The sequence below is a fragment of the Abramis brama genome, assembly GCF_963993115.1.
Source record: "Abramis brama genome assembly, chromosome: 10".
NCBI classification, from domain to species: domain Eukaryota; kingdom Metazoa; phylum Chordata; class Actinopteri; order Cypriniformes; family Leuciscidae; genus Abramis; species Abramis brama.
Window position 1 is genome coordinate 25,639,382 of NC_139972.1, and position 15,060 is coordinate 25,654,441.

At 37.3% G+C, this 15,060-nt stretch overlaps 1 protein-coding gene across 1 annotated transcript; it reads left to right on the forward strand.

Moving 5' to 3' along the window:
• The first annotated feature begins 10,420 nt into the window (after nucleotides 1-10,420).
• Nucleotides 10,421-14,402, forward strand: hdac12 (histone deacetylase 12). Its single transcript, XM_084127188.1, has 8 exons — nucleotides 10,421-10,743; nucleotides 10,866-11,009; nucleotides 11,104-11,263; nucleotides 11,934-12,130; nucleotides 13,158-13,308; nucleotides 13,457-13,573; nucleotides 13,679-13,821; nucleotides 14,239-14,402. The coding sequence occupies exons 1-8, from the start codon at nucleotides 10,615-10,617 to the stop codon at nucleotides 14,260-14,262; spliced, it is 1,065 nt and encodes a 354-aa protein (XP_083983314.1). The 5' UTR covers nucleotides 10,421-10,614; the 3' UTR covers nucleotides 14,263-14,402.
• Nucleotides 14,403-15,060: the final 658 nt, after the last annotated feature.

Consider the following 15,060-nt stretch of genomic DNA (forward strand, 5'->3'; position numbering starts at 1 on the left):
CAATACGAGCACTTGTAAGGTTTTTCTCCAGTGTGAACTCGCTCATGATCTTTCAGGTGTCCAGACATAGTGAAACTCTTGTCACAATATGAGCACTTGTAAGGTTTTTCTCCAGTGTGAACTCGCTCGTGTGATTTCAGGGTTCCAGACATAGTGAAACTCTTGTCACAATATGAGCACTTGTAAGGTTTTTCTCCAGTGTGAACTCGCTCGTGATCTTTCAGGGTTCCAGACTGAGTGAAACTCTTGTCACAATATGAGCACTTGTAAGGTTTTTCTCCAGTGTGAACTCGCTTGTGATCTTTCAGGTGTCCAGACTGAGTGAAACTCTTGTCACAATATGAGCACTTGTAAGGTTTTTCTCCAGTGTGAATTCTCATGTGTGTCTTAAGGTTTCCTTTATTTGTGAAACTCTTTCCACACTGAGTGCATGTGTGCGTCTTTTTGGCTTTTGTTCTCTGAATTTTAAAGTTATGATGTTCCTCCTCCACTTCATTCAGTTCTTGTCTTTGCTCTTTCACTCCCACCTGGTCTAAAATACACAGAAATACAGTTAGAATCAGTTCAAGTGAACCCTGATTTAATATCAGAAAGCAAAAGAGAAGAGGTATAAGATATTTTATGTGGCAAAGTTTTGTTCTGTCATTCACTTGTTAATATAGTTAAAATATGTTTGACAACTGCTATATACAAGGTTATGATTTAGATGCATTTCATCATTTATCATCCATATACTGCTTATTAATTCACATCTACCAAAGCAGTTAACAATGAAGAATCAAGAATGGACACCAACCTATTTGTTCCTCAGTATCTTCATGTTCTATTCTGGATGGTTCTGGATCACTCATGTCTTCAATCTCCTCTTTAATAAACTCCATCTTTAACAGTCACACAGATTTCAGTTGCTACTCCTGGAGTTTGAAACTGAAATTTCACTTCAGTTCTTGTCTTGGCTCTTTCACTTCTACTGGGTCTGAAATATATTAAAACATTAAGTTGTTAGAATGAGTTCTGGAGGATAAATGTGAATTTTCAAGTGAACCCTGATTTAATAACAGCAAACAAGTGAGATCTGTTTATCAAATATCATTTTTGATGTACCAAAGGTTAGATTTGCCATCCTCTTGTTAAAGGGATAGTTCACCAAAAACTGAAAATTACCTCATGATTTACTCACCCTCAAGTCATCCTAGGTGTATATGACTTTCTTCTTTCAGACGAATACATTCTGAGTTATAATAAAAAAAATATCCTGGCTCTTTCAAGCTTTATAATGGAAGTGAATGGCCATTTCTGTTTCTAAGATGACAGAAACTGTTCTGCCTTTAATGTTAAAACAGAGTCAGACAAAGATGGAGAGACTCAAGAAGTGACAACATGTAGAATGAAAAAGGACGTCTCTAAATGGTTAGTTGATGAATTTATGTTGCTGATGTGGAGTTAACTATCTTCAAATAGCATATTCTGTCATGGTAATCTATAAATCGCTCGTATAGGAACTGTTTTAAGATGCACACAGAGTGACTTTCTATTGCATGTGAAAAGATGGATGCTAAAGTTTGAGCTGACTCACAAATGTACAACAACTTTTCCTCTTCTCAACATGGACTGCGTGTTCCCGGGGGCGGGGTTTATGTACATTTTAGGGTTGGTGATGTCACTAACCCTGGAGGAATGTCATGTAGTCCCCTACCAGCCATTTGTTGTAGTCCTTTAATTTCTTTAACCCTCTGGGCTTCTTCGGGCTAAAATGACCGAAAACTTGTACGTTTTGAATTGTTTAATTTTTTTGCTTCATCGGAATGGGATGACACTTGGTGACTTTTGTTGTATTAGCTATGTGAACACAAAAATATCGGATATGTTAAAGGGTCGTAAAAAAAATAGTCACACTTGGCTTCTTCTCGTCCTAAAATGACCGCCATATGAAATGAATGGGAAATGCGAAAAAATACGAAAACTCAGAGAAACTTTTGGTGGTACAAACTACAAATCAGCCACTGTGCAGAAAAAAAGTGCACAGCAATGAAGGGGTGACACTCTAAAACATCAAGGGCCCTATCTTGCACCCAGCGCAATTGACTTTGTACACCGACGCATGTATCATTCCTATTTTGCACCCGCGCAAAGCGGACTTTTCCCTCCACAGACGCACGTCGGTTAACTAAGAAATACACTTGCGCTCCTCGGGGCGGTTCAGCACAAAGAGTAGGCGTGTTCCGGCGCAAACGTTCCCTCATGCTATTTTACAGGTTTAGAAAACAATTCCGCCACTGACCGAAAAAAAAACTGTTTAAAGTCAGTGGCGCGTTGCACATGTTATTCATATGCTATTTTAAGGGCGCATGCTTGGCCTTAATCAATGTAGCGTGTGCTTTAAGTGTCACAAGCATACACTTTGATTCTCTCAGCTACACACAGACGCAGCAGTTATAATTTTTGCAAATCATACATTATTACGATCGATAGATAGATAGATAGATAGATAGATAGATAGATAGATAGACAGTTTATTATAAAAGCATACATCTAGCTTACACATTTACCCAAATTATCATACGCCTGTTTAACCGAAGTTAATTTGGGTGTGTTTCTCCATCCACAACGTCCCTGACGAGAACGTCCTCGGCTGTGAACCGCTCCTCACGTGCGCCAGGCAAATCCGCCGTTACAATAGGAATCCGCTTTAGAACAAGCGCGTCTGCTCTTAAAGGGAATGTGAGATGACGCTCTGATTGGTTTATTTCACGTTACGCCCAAACCACACCTATGAATAATGAAGCTACTTCAGACCAACCCATTTTAGATTTGCGTCGGGCGCAAGAGTCATTTATCCCGCCGGTATAATAGCAACAGCGCCCAAGACCCGCCCACAAAGTTACTTGCGTTTTGCGCTTGATACTTGAGTTTCAGATCGTTAAAATAGGGCCCCAAGAGTGCAAATAAGACACTCACCCCACACACACCCACACACACATACACACAGAGAAATGAACTGGTAAGACTGCAACAGCAAATTTTGCTCCAAACGATATAAAAACTATATAATCATAACTCCAAAACTATAGCAAGGAGAGTCAAAAGGTAGGTATCGTTTGAAAGAACACTTTTTAATTTTTTTTGAAAATATAAATTAGATTACATTTGGACATTGTCCTGCCGAGAAACTGCTGATAAAAGACAAAATATATATTTAATTTTTATTATGATTTTGCATATCTTTCTTATTTGTCATGGAATAACTCAGGAAGGAAATAAGGTAGGAGGAAAATTCTTTTTTGGTGAAGTCATGTAGGGGACATTTTAGCTGCATCTGGATAAAAAACAAATTTGGATAAAGGAATCAAAAGTTACAGCATTTGGAACAAAGATAGCCTTTTTGTACAGTCTTTGACGCCCCCTCATGGGCAATTGTTTCTCCATGAAGAATATCTTGTCATAAAAGCAATAGATTATGTTAATTTTGGGCTCATTTTAATTGTAATAATATGCTGTAAAAAATGAAGTGCCATTTTCAATGATCTGTGAATGTTTCATGAGATGTATGATGTTTTTGACACATTGCAGTACATATTTTATAGATTATGAGAAAAATAAATTCTATTTATCAGCAAATAACTCAGCAATACTTAGGATTTTTTCAAAGTGGCTACACTGTAAAGTTCAGACTCTAAGCTTTCAAATGACATCAACTTTGTGTTAATCAAGGCAATATTTTTGAAAAATATGATAATTAATATTTTCGCAGCCAGGTGGCGCCTGCTGGTGGTACACTCGGTTTTAGAGGGATTACGCAGCACTCGTTAGGATTTCATAAAATGTGATTAGATGCATTAAAAAGCTGAGATTCTAAGCTTTAAAATGATATATATTTTGTGTTGATTCCTTTCAGTGGTTGCTTAGTAATTAGATGTGTTTCTTTCCGAATGGAAATCAAACAAATAAAATAAATAAATAATATTAATTCTAATGAAAAAAAAATAGCTCATAAAAATTGTATAAATATTGCATAGTACCATAGAAACCTTTCAAAATTTTAAATAATAATCAAAAAATATTATTGAACAAAAATATATTACATTGGTTTTCCTGAAAAAAAAAAAGTTAAATTTTAAGGCTTCGTCCCTTTTAGACTGAGAAGAAGCCAAGTGTGACCTTAGGGTCACCTTAGTTCAAAGCAAAGGAAGATGTTTGCTTCTGGGCTTCTTCGTTTAGACCAAGCGTGCCGCACAAGCCCTGAAAAGTGAAGCCAAAACGTCTCGATCGCCCCCCGGTGACTGGTCCTAGTATAGGTCATAAGCCCCGCCTCCCCGTGTTATTCAACGGGACGTGAGACCAACTAAACAATTAAATTACACTTCAAATATCTTTTTTCCAAAGGTGGTTTCTTTCATTTGCTGTCGTTTTTATCACGCTGATGTAAGTTCAAGTGTCTGTTTCAAAAATAAGTTGTTTTTTAGTTAGTTACGTGATGCGGTGGTGTAACGTCATGACTGACAGCTGTGATTGACAGGTTCTCTGAGCGAAGTAGCCACTGAAGCACCAACGGACATTTTTTCGGGATCTTCGGAGGACTGAGGAGATTTGTATTTACTTTATTTTAACAAGCCTCTTGACGTACTGCAATCAATTTTTAAAAAAGTGTGCAGAATCCTCTCTCCCTGAGTGCATTCTGCGAGAGTGAGGGCGGAGTGTTGATTTCGCGGCTTTACTTCCTGCTCACTACTGCGCAGGTCTGGTCCCGAGATCGCTACTGCGCAGACTCAAGTTACAATATGTCAGCGCCATATCGGGACTCTGGCGGCTTCGGTTCTCATCAACGGAAGAGAGCGAAGGGGCGTCGTCCATCTTTTTTTACAGTCTATGGTTTAGACGAAGAAGCCCAGAAGCAAACATCTTCCTTTGCTTTGAACTTTGAGCGTTGTAACTTTGCAGATGTTGTTTATGCACAAACAGCAACATTTCACACTAACTAAAGTTATAAAAGTGAAATCATAACCACCCCTTTAAGAGGACCAAATCTGAGGTATGGTCATATTTTGGCTTTTTCAAAAGTCCTGAGTGAAACTTAATCGAGGATGGTCACTACAATAAACACTTCAAATCTGCCGAGTGCCGAGTCGTCTTGTGTGACCATCACCCACTGAACGCAAGGCAAGTTAACTTTGACCTCAAGGGGGGTTAACTAACAATAACCTAACCAAAATTACGTCTGGGAAATAATTGGGCACAAAATGTTGTTTTGAGTTGAAATATTTTATCTCACTCACTTGAAATAAACGTGAAGCTTCTGCGAAGAAATGTTCGCAGCAAGTGGCTTTGAGCCAAAGACAAACGATCAAGTTCAAACAAGACTAGAATGACAAGGGGTAATACTGTATATCATTGTACAGTACACTTATTACACCGATTTTTTTTTACCACATAATTACGGGGACAAATTGAACTGAGATTAATGTTTTAAATCTTACCTGTTTGTAAATACATTTTGTACAGCATGCAAAACAATCGTCCAAAAACTGAGACGCAAGACGGCAAGTTGTGAAACGAGAGAGCGCGTCCGTTGCGATACATGGATGTGCGCTGTGTTATAATGCGTTGCTATTGACGACGGTCATTATAAGGAAGAAAATGCCACAGAATATGATCTTGCTTTAAAAAGTGCATAGAGCTGCTAGTTGTATTTGTTGTTTGTTGATTTTCAAATATTGAACTGTTTTTAGTGTGAGCATCAGTTCTTTTTGAACACTTTAATCTCGTTTTAACAAAACCATGATAATATTGGTCACTATAATCGTGACATGAAATTTTCATACCGTCCCATCCCTATTCTGGAGGGACTGTTAAAGGGACCACACCTTATTTCCACTCATTACAGATTTCCCCTCAGCCAAAAAAAAAGGCTGCCCTCAGCCATACAGAGCAAAGGAAAACTTCTATTTAAAGGAACACGCCGACTTTTTGGGACTTTAGCTTATTCACCGTATCCCCCCAGAGTTAGATAAGTCCATACATACCTTTTTCATCTCTGTGCGTGCTGTAACTCTGTCTAATGCACCACCGCTAGCCTGGCTTAGCACAAAGACTGGAGGTCACAGCTAGGGGTGTCGCAATATACCGGTGTTGACGATAATCGTGATATTCAAAGCATGAAATATTGACATTGTGTTAATTTCAACCTGGTCTCACAGAATTCCGTGAAATGAACACGGCCCCTTAACTCAAAATCTGTGGCAGTTTCATGGAATCGCCGAAAATTCTGTGATGTGCCCACGTAAGTGATGCCTATGTAAGTCAATGACAGGCAGCATCCGTGGTCCATACACAGACTCCTTGTTCCAACACCTGCGCTCCCCCATTTGACGTTGTTTTATAATTTGGAAACGTATCGCTTTAAATATTCTGAGTTTACTTAAAGTACTTCACTTTAAATATTTAGTTTTAAAGTGATTTTAACTTGATATTGCATTGTTCTGTCGTCGTTTGATCGCTAGGATAACTTCTGGTCACCCTGTTCCGTGATGTTACCACGGAATATTCAGTGGTCGCCACAGATTATTTTGACACTTTAAGTAGGCTATTCAAGTTTCAAGTCTGTGATTGCAATGCAATGTAGCCCAATTAAACTGTGAACCTCTTATCTCCCCTGATCAGTTTGTATAGCCTTTTGCTTATTGTGAAATTCTGTGATGGCACCACGGATTCTTCCGTGGTGGACACATGGATAACCGGATCATTTGCGCTCCCCCAATTGACGTTGTGTTATAATTTGGCAGCGTACGGCTTTAAATACTCTGAGTTGTGGGTCACATTAATAGGGTTTAAAATATATAAAAAACTTAAATCAACCCTAAATGTATTCACAAAATAAATGGGCAGCTGTTTCTGCAACAAAACCACAAAATGAGCAAGTTTCATCAATATCAAAATATTTACAGATAGATGAATTAAACGTGTTGTTTGTATCTTTTAAAGGTATTGCAGAGGATTTTCTTTTTCCGGGTGGATCATCAAGACTATTGGTCCTCCTAGTTGTCAATCATTCTGGTGATATGTTTACGTAAGGCCGTCGTACGTGCTCGTCCCTATGTATTTTTCGCTTTCTTTCACTTTCGGGTGTATGTGTGTGGTGAGCTACGGTTTCAGCCATTCATTGAAGCTTGTCTCACCGGGTTTGTTCAAAATGTCTGAGGGTCGCAAGAGAAAAAGTGTCTACGAATTGTATGACAAGAAGAGAAAGGCCTCTGAAGAAAGAAACAATACCAGAGTGTTTTTGGGAGAATATTTCACACACTGGCGTGCGCTAAAAGCTCAGGTTGGGCTTCCCACTGATGCCTCAGTCGCGAAGTTTCTACTCGACAAGTAAAGGAAAGTAGGCTTGTATGAGCCATGCCAACAGCAACTTGTAAACAGAGCGTGCACGAGGAGAACTAGGCTCGTGCATGCTCTCTCGTGCACACGTTTAATAGACGTTCCCTCTCGGGAGCAGGTAGGTGTTGTGCATGTGCATTTTTTCAAAAAGTGGAGAGGGCGAATTTTAATTTCTAAAATTCGGGAAAATCCTCTGCTATACCTTTAAGTTGTTGCGCTTGTGATAACACGTCGTAGGTCACATGATAACGTCAACATGGCAGATGTCGGATTGCATTCATACTTAAAGGAGAACTCCTGTCAATTTTTAAAAAAAATTGTAAATTTGGAGTGCTGTCAATAACAACGACAAAAATCGGTGTTGCCTACACTGTGTTATCCTCTTTTTAAAATTTGCACCCTGTTGACTTCAATGGGGCAAGTTTTAAACCTGCTTTTAGCCTCTTAACATCCTTGATGTGTCATTACAAGTGCCCAGCCATGTGAGTGATTGCAAATTTTTAAAAAAGGATAACACGGTGTAGGCAACACCGATTTTTGTCGTTGTTCTCTGTATTGACAGCACTCCAAATTTACAAAAAAATGAGCTCAATGTTAAAATTGACCGGAGTTCTCCTTTAACGAGATATATATAGTAGGCTACCTACTCTTTTAGCGCTTGTTAACTAAGTAGCCTACTTATTGAAATTAAGTAGGCTACCTACTCATTGATTATGCGGTTTCGAACGCAGCAAGGTCTTCCTCAACATTAAACGCTAGAATGAGACGGTATAGGAAGTGTGCATGGCTACGTCATAAATGTTTCTGCCCCGGGGTCACCGCACGAAAATATTATTTGAACTTAATTTAAAAAAAAATACTTTGTATTACAAATCTTTATATTAACTGGCTTTCTATTAATACAGTACAGTGTATGATAACCGTAGGTGGTCTTCCAGTGGCTTACATTATGTCAGTTTAGTTTTAGTGCAGCAAAACAAAAGATAACATCTATACTTAATGTCCGAAACGTTATTGTTGTCTTACATTTCATAATAAACTCAGATGATCTCAGTACCGACTCGGTTTCCATTTGTTTATTTTCGTGAATTTAAATATGTGCAGAGAATTGTAAAAAGAATTGTAATGCCGCGAATTGTAAAAGAATTGTAATGCCGCGAGGATACATCCGATACGTCCTTCAAAACAGGCCAAATGAAGGACATGAAATGAAGGCTGCCTTCCAAGGATCCTTCAAATTGAGATGGCCTTTAGCAATGTTTGATGAAGTGGCAGCCGAGATTGCCTTGCTTCCTTTCCTCGGGTCTTAGCTCCACCCAGGGAAGGATACACCTGTGTATACACTCATGCCTCCTCAGGAAGCTTCCTCACTTCTCATTCACCTACACTTTTCTAGTTTAACAAAATAAAAAAATAAAACAATTGTTATAAATTTACCTTGGGAATTGAACTTTGAACTTAAATATACTAATTGTAATAACTGCAAACTAATTTATATTACAAAATGTAAGTTAAATTAATTGAAATTAAGTTCACAATACTTAATACACAATACAATACTTTAAAAGGGTCCTGCTTTTCCACTTTTTCAACTTTAGTTAGTGTGTAATGTTGTTGTTTGAGCATTCAAGCAAGGCTCAAAGTTAACTCCAAAGGGAGATATTTTATTTAACAGAATCCACTTTCCAAGAATTACAACGAAAGACTCGTTTGGACTACAACGTGATTTTACCGGATCTTATGAAGTCACAATGGTACTCATTTAAATAAACCCTGCCCACTGAATACAAAAAAAAGGGGACAAAGCCTGGTTGAGCTGCATTAGAGAAGTTGTCGCTGTCAAAGAGCCCCTGTTTTTTCACAACATTTCCAAAACTTATTGGTTTTACCTTCCTAAGGCTGACGAACTTAGAGTGGTTAAAACTTATTTTTAAACACTGTTCCTGAACACTTAAACCCAAACGTTTATCTTTGCGCTGCACATGTCATGGAGAACAGCTTGTTTTCTGTTGCTTTTCTGTAAGTGCTCGCTTTTGTAAGACGGTTCACTGTTTGTACTGTTCGATCACTGTTCGATTACTTTTTGTATTACCTTAGTTTTCTGACAAATATCACGATTAAATGGTGGATAACATCGTATCTATAATGTAGTATAAGAAAATGACAAAAAACATACCACTCTGAAATTTCCTGTGAAATCCCTGCTTGAAAAGTCTGTGTATTGAATCCGTTCTGCACAGTCCACAGTTAACATTGTCAGGATCTGAATCGGGCTCGAATTGGTTTGAAATTGATGCCATCCTTTACTCTAGAGAAGAACCCCACAGTTAGGGTAGGGTTTAGGGGTGGGGTCGGGTGAAGGGCATCATTTTCATTGCATGATTTATAAACACTCACCAGTTTGAAAACACCCAAAAATTTAGAAAAGCCCACTTTTGTTCTGCAGAGACCCCATAATCGTTATGAAGGGGCGGGACATTTCCTGAACGTGCGCTAATTGGTGCCAATCACAACACACTGGCCCAACTGACCAATCACAGCACATTTCATATTTCGGAAGGAGGGGCTTCATCGAAAGCGGCGTTTTCTAGACAGACTGGGGAGAGCTAAATTCTGTAATATTGTAAAATATGTGAAAAAATAATGCGTTTTTTGAACAAGCATGAAAACATTTTCTAGCACACCCCAAAATCAAAATCAAGACTTCATAAAAGGGCATAATAGGAACCCTTTAAGGCAACCAGTTTCCTATGATTTTTTTTAATAAATTCAGCATATCCAGATTTACAGACTAAGCCAGTACAAGACCCCATCCTGTCAGTACCATGTATTTAGGACACTTAAACTTGTGTTTGTTGTGCTCATTCTCTCCTTCAAGTGGACAATATCCTCTTGAATAAATGTAGAATAGAAAAAAAAGAAGAAAAAAAATGCACTATGACAAAATGACTCCACCACATTTGATGTCCTGTTTGTTGATGTCTCACTCCTCAACAGAGGGTGGCAGTAGCACACTTCCATTACAACAAGAAAAATGCAAGTGTCTAATACACACACACGTGACGGGCTGATGAGACTGTATTAATTTCTTACGTGCGTATCTTCAATAACATTCAGTCTGATTCAGAAAGCGTTTTAAAATGTCATGTATCTCTTGATCGTTATTTAATAGTTGCTGATTGTGTAACTGCACGCGATTTGCAAACAAACAGTTGTTACGTAGTAGATTGTAAGGCAGCAATGTTTCATTTATGTCAAAAATCAACTTATAGAGCAACTATTAAATGCAAACATGTGGTCCAAAATGAAACACTTCTGAAACGAAACCCAATGCATCGGGCATGGAGGAGGTCTTTCAACGCTGAACATGTAATGTTTCCTCGATATTATCACATTCAAACCCCCAGAGTGTAAAACTAGTCCAGACATCACATTTACTAACAGTCCATTGCAGTGAACTTCTGCAACTCATTTGCATCCGTTTTTCTCAGGTTTGCCTTGAATCAAGAGCACTTCCTTTAGTTCATCATGTCAAGTACATATGTGACCTCCCTGAAAACCACAGGTTTCCCATGGGAAAGTTCCCCAAAGTCCTGGAGAGTCTGTTCAGAGATCAAGTCATAACAGATAAACAGGTTGGAAATATTTAGTGAATCTGTAACTTGCATTAATACACATATTTTGAATATACTTGTGGAATATTAATAGGCTATTTGACCCATCTTGTAGGTGTGGGCTCCTAAGATTGCCTCCAAAGGGCTTCTGGGATGTGTGCATACTGAGGAGTACCTGTCCAACTTTATCGGTGGAAAAATCAGTGAGAAAGATCAGAGGCGGACTGGATTTCCTTGGAGTTCTGGTTTAGTTCAACGCTGCAGATATGAAACGGGTATGTCATTTAGTATGTGCTGAAACAGTGGAGTGAACCTCATTAATGTCAGGATCATTTTACCTCGAAATACAAATGTGTATATATTTTTGTATTATTTATATATTATTATAGCATTTATTAATATTTTGAATTAGGTTTTAGTTTAATCTAATATTTATATTTTATTTTTGCAGCTTTGTTTAACAGTTTTAATTTTGTTAACACTGATATATATATATATATATATATATATACATACGCACAATTCCCTAATATATATAGTTTTCCCTAAATACACATTACTATAAACACTTTTTTTAAACAAGCATATATTAAATTCATTACAAGAAATACTACTGTGACATACATTTAAAATTATACTTTACAAATTAACTTTAAAATGTAGTCATCTTGTAATATTTTTATTTTTTGCATTACAGTAGACCCTTTTTGTTATGAAAATAATGTCACAATGGAAGAAATCTTAATTTTCTTATGCAAAACACTTTTTCTTTTTGATTACGGGATGGAATATTGGACTTTTTTTGCACTATGTGTTGATTAATCAATTCATTCATTTTGTTATTGAGTACTGAAGTCGCTACTAGATTTGTAAAGCTACTGTATATTGATATCCAGTTGCCATCTCATCATGTAATGAATTTCTCTCATCTGAGATGTGGTCCAGGTGGCACTGTGCTGGCAGGAGAGATCGCCCTGCAGAGGGGACTGGCGTGCAGTACAGCCGGAGGGACCCATCATGCCTTCCCAGGCTACGGCGCAGGCTTCTGTCTGCTCAATGACTTGGCTGTGACCGCCAAACACTTGATGGGTGAGTCCGCATCCAAGAGGAAGATTCTCATCGTAGATCTGGATGTACATCAGGTACAAAATTTCTTTTAGTCACCATAAAATAAAATAAAAATTGACAATTCGTATTTTTATGGAATATTGCAGTATTTATTATAAATTATTTATCCGTACACTTTTTTTTTTTTCCATGTGCCCTCATGATCTTACAGTGACAGCTCTTCTCTGATTAATCGATTAAAATATCACAATCTCCATTAAAACATCTTATTCCTAAATGACAACGATTCAGTAATGACAACATCATACTGGAACATTCAAATCTGCATTGGCGCTGCCTCAGAGAAAACAGTTGTCAAGTTTAGGTATGAAACAGCTTCACAAACAGTCATTTCGGATAGGTTATAACAGAAGTACTGGGATAAAATTTCTAATTCGGATATAAACACTGATGTCTACAGTAGCGTAAAAATTGAGCAAATTGAGTAAATCACCTTTTGAAAGTAACATGGCGCTTTAATGATGGTGTCCATCACATCCTTACACCAGTAGGTGGTGACAAGTGAAACATTTATTTGTCATTGAATCATTCATTCAAAAGATTTGTTCAAAAACTTGAATGATTCATTTATGAGTGATTCATTCATTCAAACCGATTTTCTTTAAAAAAATTCATTCAAATTAATAAAACATTTTTAAATAGATTGCAGCAATTAACATTTTGTCAGAACCTCTAGTAAATTACATGTTATTTTGTTTGTTTGTTCAGAATCGTTATCTGTATTTGAAACCAAAATAATTGTGATTCTCAGTTTATCCAGAATCGTGCATATTCTCTGATGTGTTTACTGTCGGGGCAACCTGTCACTTACATCAGATCGACCAATAGAAAACAGCAGCAATCCAACCAACTAATCAATTCCTGATGGACAAAAATCAAGTCCCGCCTTACATTCTTTCTATTTTGAGAAGCCCTTTCCCTTAGATATATGTCACAATAGGGAAGGAATGTCTATAACAACTCCCATCCCAAAATCTTTTTTTGTGCTGACCAAAATGCTGTTGAATTATTGCAGATGTTTTCCTTTCCTGCGTTCACTAGGGTGATGGCACAGCATTCATCTTTAAGGACGAACCCAATGTTTTCACCTTCTCAGTGCATTGTGGGAAAAACTTTCCTTTGCGAAAGCAGCAGAGTGACCTAGATCTCAGTTTAGAAGATGGCACTGAAGACAAAGAGTATCTTTCCAAAGGTACTGTTTATTACACTCTGACTCGCTTTGCACCTACACAAAAACATAAGCAGATCAGTTTTGACTTTTGAATACATTTCAATACATTAACATAAATAAGCCTATCTGTGGTACTATGGTAAAATGCATTAAGTCATTTCCTGTACAGTCCAGGAACACCTCCCTTGGTTACTGGAGACATTCCACCCGGATCTGGTGCTGTTTGATTCTGGAGTGGATCCACACTGGGAGGATGAACTTGGAAGACTTCGTCTCACAGATGAAGGTCAATCATTCCACTCTATTGTGCACATACATCATATATCATAATAATCAAAGCAGTACTTTATGTAATTGACCCTTCAATGTCTGTGCATTTTACCCAACTTAGGCCTTTACCAGAGGGATCTTTATGTACTTCAGACAGTCATAAAAAAGGGCATCCCTGTGGCCACTGTCATTGGTGGAGGCTATTCAAGAGATATTGATCGACTGGCACGCAGGCACTCAATAATTCACAGAGCTGCTTCAAAGGTGAGCTCGCAGAATCCATAATGAAAGTAACATGGTATTTAACGGACCTGAGTGAAATGAACATGGATATTATTGGTGCCTTGTACCAATCTATATAGAGTGTTTATTCATATTATTTAACTTTGTTTGATCTATGGAGTATTTTAATTGTTTTATTATAGCTTGCTATAATTTTTTTTACAATTGTTTTTCTCTTGATTGTGAGAAAACAGTATGTTTTGCTATGATTTTTATGACTGTAATTGTTTTTGTTTTTTTGTTCTTTAAAAAAAAAAAAAACAGGGAAAAACGGCACATGCTATGCTATGTTGCCGTTTTTTTTGTTGATGTTATTATGAAACAGGTGCTTTCTATAATCAGCAGGATTGCACTGTCAGAGGTTTATATGCTTTTAATGGTTCACATTTCTGCTTTTAGGTTTGGAGAGAATATGGACTTTAACTCCAGGATGGAAATGGACTGTGGATGTTAAACAAACTGAGATCATTGGGTGCTGAGAGGGACCATATGAACATTTTGCTGTGCCAATGCTATTGGATGCAATAGATTTCATGAATAAAAACTAACATTTTTTTCAAAGATTTTCGCTAAATTATGTTGGTCCTCATTTAGTATATATATATATATATACACTGTAAAAACAAAACTATTTTATTGCAGGAATACATATAGAAATTTTACGTAACGCAACACTTTTTATGCGTTTTGGCCGTTCATTTACACGGCAACGGCGTTTTTGGCAGCTGAAAACGCAAACTTTTGAAAACTGGTTTCAAAGTGCAAGTCTTTGAAAACGGTCTCTGTAAACAACAAAAACGCGAATCTGTAAAAACTGACGTCCTGCACATGCGTATTACGTGTTAAATCTATAGTGTTTCATTGCCATCTAATGGCTTGGCAGCAGAATACAGCGTTTTTAGTCATTATTGCGGATCCGTGTGAACGAGGATTGTTTTGACAAACGTTTTGCATCTGTTCGTGGAAAAAAACGTATTTTTAATTGTTGTAAACATACCCTTAATTTGAGCCTGTGGGTCAGATAAAAACAGTGCTTTTATTATTTAATTTTTTTATAATAAAAATAATTCTTAATAATGCAGTTTCCTATAAGCTGTTTCATAAATTATTTTATAAAATACTTTTAAAATACCTTTTCACTAAAAAGTCATTCATTTTTGTGGGTCTGATTAAAACAAAAATGGTTTTATTATTGTTTTTTAAATCACTTTTAATACATGT